Source organism: Mustela nigripes, chromosome 9, assembly GCF_022355385.1.
Source record: "Mustela nigripes isolate SB6536 chromosome 9, MUSNIG.SB6536, whole genome shotgun sequence".
Lineage (NCBI taxonomy): Eukaryota > Metazoa > Chordata > Mammalia > Carnivora > Mustelidae > Mustela > Mustela nigripes.
The window spans coordinates 90068431-90073537 of NC_081565.1; the positions used below are offsets into that span (position 1 = coordinate 90068431).

General features: G+C 56.0%; 1 protein-coding gene across 8 annotated transcripts in view; it reads right to left on the reverse strand.

The window, feature by feature from the left end:
- Positions 1-642: 642 nt before the first annotated feature.
- DIRAS2 (DIRAS family GTPase 2) overlaps positions 643-5107 on the reverse strand; it is a 28641-nt gene continuing 24176 nt past the window's right edge. For all 8 annotated transcript variants that reach the window (XM_059412107.1, XM_059412101.1, XM_059412104.1 and 5 more), the window contains one exon: positions 643-4752. In XM_059412107.1, coding sequence (XP_059268090.1) covers positions 4086-4685 — 600 coding nt within the window. In that variant the 5' untranslated portion in view covers positions 4686-4752 and the 3' untranslated portion in view covers positions 643-4085. The remainder of the gene's footprint in view (positions 4753-5107) is intronic.

Below are 5107 nucleotides of genomic sequence, written 5' to 3' on the forward strand. Positions count from 1 at the left end.
AAAGCCCAGCCGTGAGGCCCCCGGGGGTACATCAACACTGAGGGACAAAGGAGTCCCCAGAGGAGCTTCTACGTGACAAAGCAGATGCGCAGGGCCCCGGGGCTCCCTGCCCCAGCCAAGTACCAACACCCAGGCAGCCAAGCTCCCAGAGGGATGCCAGGCCACCCGTGTCCACCACCTGCCAGTGGCCTGCCGGTAGCAAGGAAACTCGGTCCTTCCTTGGCTTTCATGTCCCACACCAGGGAACACCTGGGAGAACCTTCTGGAGGGGCGCCTGGTGGCTCAGTCGGTGAAGCCTCTGCCTTCAGCTCAGGTCACAGTCTCAGGGTCCTGGGATCGAGCCCCGCATCGGGCTCTCTGCTCAGTGGGGAGCCTGCTTCCTCCTCTCTCTCCCTCTGCTGCCCCCCTCCTGCTCCTGCTCTCTCTCTGTCTCTAACAAATAAAGAAAATCCTGGAAAGAAGGAAGAAAGGAAGAGAGGAAGCGAGGAAGGAAGGAAACCTTTGGAAACGTCCCCATCCCAGCCCCACGCAGAGCCCGATGGCCTCCGGTGCGGCGGTGAGCTCGCGGAGCAGGTCCAGGAGAACTCGCTTAAGACCCTCCCTGACAGGCCGCACCCCAAAGAATCAGAGCCACCACCTCCAGAGAGTCAGAATGGAAGCTTTATTTCAATCGGTTTCATTATTTTCAGACCATCACTGGCAACTAGAAACTGGTACGCAAGGGTGGATTCTGTAACTGAGGAGTAAATCAAACAGAATCGATCATGGAGATGTAACAAGAGACACCTGAATATAAATAGACACGTTGATAGCCCACACGTAGAAAAGTCATGCTCTGTAAATACTCCTGTCCACGTACGTCCCTGTGGAGGTCCGAGTTCTGGGATGGAGCTTGGGGGGCTTCCGTGGGTCCCGTTCGCGCCGGGTGCTTTCAGAGAGCTTATGTACAAGCGACACGTTACAGATCTTGAAAAGGAAACTAATCACAGAGCAGTTTTTAAAATCTTTAACAGTTGTGTGTTCTACAAAGAAGGAGCATTTCTTCGATATTAGAAATGGTGAAACAAGTATGTTAGCTTATAGGTATGTACAATGTACGGCTTTATACCTCAAAAGTGCAGGAAGATAAATTATATATATATACATGAAGTGTATATGTCATGTTAGATCTAGGGAACGATTCGATATTGCTCATGTTGGTCTTTGTATTGCATGCATGCCCGGGGCACGCCCATGGCTTGTCACCAGATGGAGGAGGGACCGGGAGGGACACAGGGGACTCATGGAGCCCCAGGCTTATCCCCTGAATGTCATCTTCAAAGCAATATGTTGAGTTTCGTGATATCTTATGGCCAGGTCAACCACTTCTGTGCCCATGTGCAATGTTTGGAGGGGCCCTTCCGAACCTTGGGGGGTTTTGGGGGACATACTCAGGACAGGGCCACCTAAATACTAAACACATCTAATTCGGGGAACCAACTCCTTGAGCCCTGAGACAACCGGGGATCTCCTCCAAGACTGTACTGAGATCATCATCAAACCCTCAGTGTGGTTCATGGACAACGATCGCCCAACGAAGACCTGTGACAGAGGCATCAGTAGCCTTCCCAGAAACTCATGGGCAAAGTACAAAGGAGCAAAGTGGGTCCAGTTTTCAACCATTAAAGGCTCCTCCTATTTTTTCCTCTCTTCCCCCATGACCCTCTGCCTTGAAACCAGAGAGAGAGACAGACCATAAGAGACTCTTAATCTCAGGAAGCAAACCGAGGGTTGCCGGACGGGCTGGGAGGGCTGGGGTGGCCGGGGGTGGACACTGGGGAGGGTGTGTGCTGTGCTGACCGCGGTGAGTTGTGTAAGACTGATGGTTCACAGACCTGGACCCCCAAACAAATAATTCATTGTATGTTAATTTAAAAAAAAAAAAAAAACCTCTATTGATGAAGCTCTAAAGGCTTCAGTGGCAGACCGGGGCGTGAGAGGCAGAACGGGAACCGTGACTTCTACCAGTAAGGACAGGGCGTCTGGCAGGGAGGCCTCACACCGGGAGCCTCGGGGACGCGCACGCAGCCCCTGCTAGACCCCAGCCTCCGATGGGCTGTGATGTCCTGTTTCTTCTTCCACTTAACCCACATCCAAATGCCAAACTGATCTCACCTCTCAAAGAATAGAAACAAGTTAAAAAAAAAAAAGTAGGACTAGGTTGAAAAATAAATGTTCTAGAAAGTTCACCAGCCGGGTGTGGCTGTGAAGGCTGTGGGGCAGCCACCATGGGAGGGGCCTCCCTCAGGACCTGCTGGCACCTCCGGTCTGGCTGAGGCATCCTTCTGGGCTCCCCAACCCCGCTGGCATGCAGGCCGCGTCCACAGCCTGCTCAGGGCGCCACTCGGAGACCAACGTGTGGGAAGACAGCGGGGCGGCTGGTTCTCAGCGGCGTCTCCCACCCGCGGCGCCACACGTGCCACCTGGGGACTTGCTGGCAGAGCACAGAAGAACAGCAAAGGCAGGGACGCTGAGCCAGACAGGCTGATAGAGGGTGCGCCCAGCGCACGGAGCTGTCCGGACAAGAGCAGAACCCAAGGGGCTGGAAACACACATCCCCAACGTGACCGCTCTGCGGAGGCTGGCGCGGCCGTCTGACAGCTGAGGGCTCCCCGTCCCAGCCCAGGGCCCCCTCCAGCCTCTTCCACCCGCCAGACAGGAAGTCCTGTTGAAAGGAAGACTCTGGCATCGGCCGTGTGAGCAACACCGCCGGGAACAAACAGGAGGGCTCACGGGCTCTGTCGGTGGGAACTCTCTGGAAGCAGAGCCAAACCAGGCTGGACAGAGCGGTGAAGCTGCGCCTGCCTCCAGCCTCCACCCCATCTCCTTGCCAGCACGCGGGAACCAGCAGACGCCCCGATTTGGTCTGGAGGATTAAGGATGCGCACAAGGTCACTAAGGGGAAAAGATCATTGTTTCCGGAGCGGAGAGCACGTCGAACAGCGATGAGAAGACACCGGTGTCACGGAGCATGCAAGATAACCCATTCCTCGAACACGCTCTGTTACAGACAGATCACCAAAAACACGGTGAACGACTTCTGATTCGAAGTATTTCCTTGAGGGGCAGAGTATGGCGTAGAGGCGTCCGTGTGACTTAGAAAACAGATGTGCTTCTGGTCTTCGGACGGCCTTTGCTGGCTGTTCCAGCGGCATACAGACGGAGTGACGGAGAAGAAGGAAACCATCTCGGAAGGCAAACAGCTGTCTAAAAATAATGGCTACTTTAATTGCCTTTATTCAAAACCTGAGGGGCTGGAAGAAGCCGACCCCTCCTGGGTCAAAGGGAAGATAAAGCACATCTCTAAAACCCTCGAGGGGAGCTCGCCGATGCCGGGACACTGCGCTACTCGGTCCAGAGACCCTCGCTCCCGCCCTGCAGGGTGTCTCACCCAGCAGGATGCCACCACTGTATGTGAAATAAACCCTCCCCAAAGTGACAGGGACACCCGCTAACGAGGTCTGGTGCAGGGAGTGCCTCCCCCTCGAGCAGCGAACCTCACGCGTCAGGGACCCGTCAGTGAGCAGCCTCCGGGGGCCACTGTGACATGTTATTGGTAATTCAGCTAAAGGACCTGAAATGCAATGAACTTGGCCTGGGCTCCTCCCCTCCTGCCCCTCCCGGCCCCAGGAGTGTCCAGCTTGGAGCGAGCTGGGGGGATGGCCTGGTCGGGGTGGGCCGTGGCTGGGGGTCCCTGTCGCACGCATGTAGATGGGACCAGCTCCCGCCAACCCCGACCATCCCCTCCTGGTGAAGCCGCCTTTGGAGACAGCCAGCGCCTCTCCATCCCCCAAGAGGCCGGGCAAGGCAGGGCGTCCATCCGAAGGGCTGGGCAGAATCCCTGACTCTGGAGAGGGGGTGCTTATCGGTGGTGGCATGAAGGACCCTCTCGGGGAGGACAGGGCGCGCGGCTCGGTCCAAAGGCGATGTTGAACACGTGGGCATCAGACATGCTGCCCTGACGACGGCGGGTGTCACGGGAGGTGGGGAAGGGGATGGGGCTGGGGATGGGGGGACACGCCGTGGCTCCTCCCACGGACGGGCCTTCACATGACCACGCACTTGCCCTTGAGCTTCTCTTTCCTTTTCTGCTGCTTGCTCTTTTTCCCGTCGATCTGGAGGCTCACGGTCCTACGCTTCTCCAAGTTGAGCAGCTCCTGGAAGAGCTCCTTCACGTTGTGGTTGAGCTTGGCCGAGGTCTCCATGAAGGCGCACTTCCACTTCCGGGCCAGGGCCTCGGCCTCGCCGCTCTCCACCTCGCGGCTGGGGCTCTCGTCGCACTTGTTCCCCACCAGCATGATGGGGATGCTCTCCACGTCCCCTTTGATCTCGCAGATCTGCTCGTAGATGGGCTTGAGCTCCTCCAGCGACTGCCGGCTGGTGATGGAGTAGACCAGGATGAAGGCGTGGCCCTTGGAGATGGACAGCCGCTGCATGGCCGGGAACTGGTGGCTGCCCGTGGTGTCGGTGATCTGCAGTGTGCAGATGCTCTTGTCGCAGCTGATCACCTGCCGGTAGGTGTCCTCCACCGTGGGGATGTAGCTCTCCCGGAACGTGCCCTTCACGAACCTCAGCACCAGCGAACTCTTGCCAACACCCCCGGCCCCGAACACGGCCACGCGGTAGTCATTGCTCTGTTCCGGCATGTTGCTTGGGACCTCCGCCTGTCACCAGGAAGCACCTAGCCGAGGAACCAGACGTGGGAGACGATTCCTTTGAAAAATAGAAAAAGAAGAAAATCTTGAGAAGGAGCACATTACCCTCGTTTGGTAGCTTAAAAAGAACAGGAGGGATATGTTTTGCTTTCATGCTCCCGACATAAGATAATTTGAATTTCATTTAAAAAGTCTACAATTCTAGTAATTATGGTCAATCTCCAATTTTCAATAGGACCATTGCTCTATTCAGTAGCTAACTAGAGTCAGTCTGTTTCTCCTTCTTAGACCATGAACTTGAGCATCCCTGTGTCTAGGGAGAAGGTGCCAAGTCAGGCCAAGAGAGGTGGCATCAAGGGAAGGGAAAGGGGAGATGGGCATGAAGTACCCTCCAACACACACACACACACACA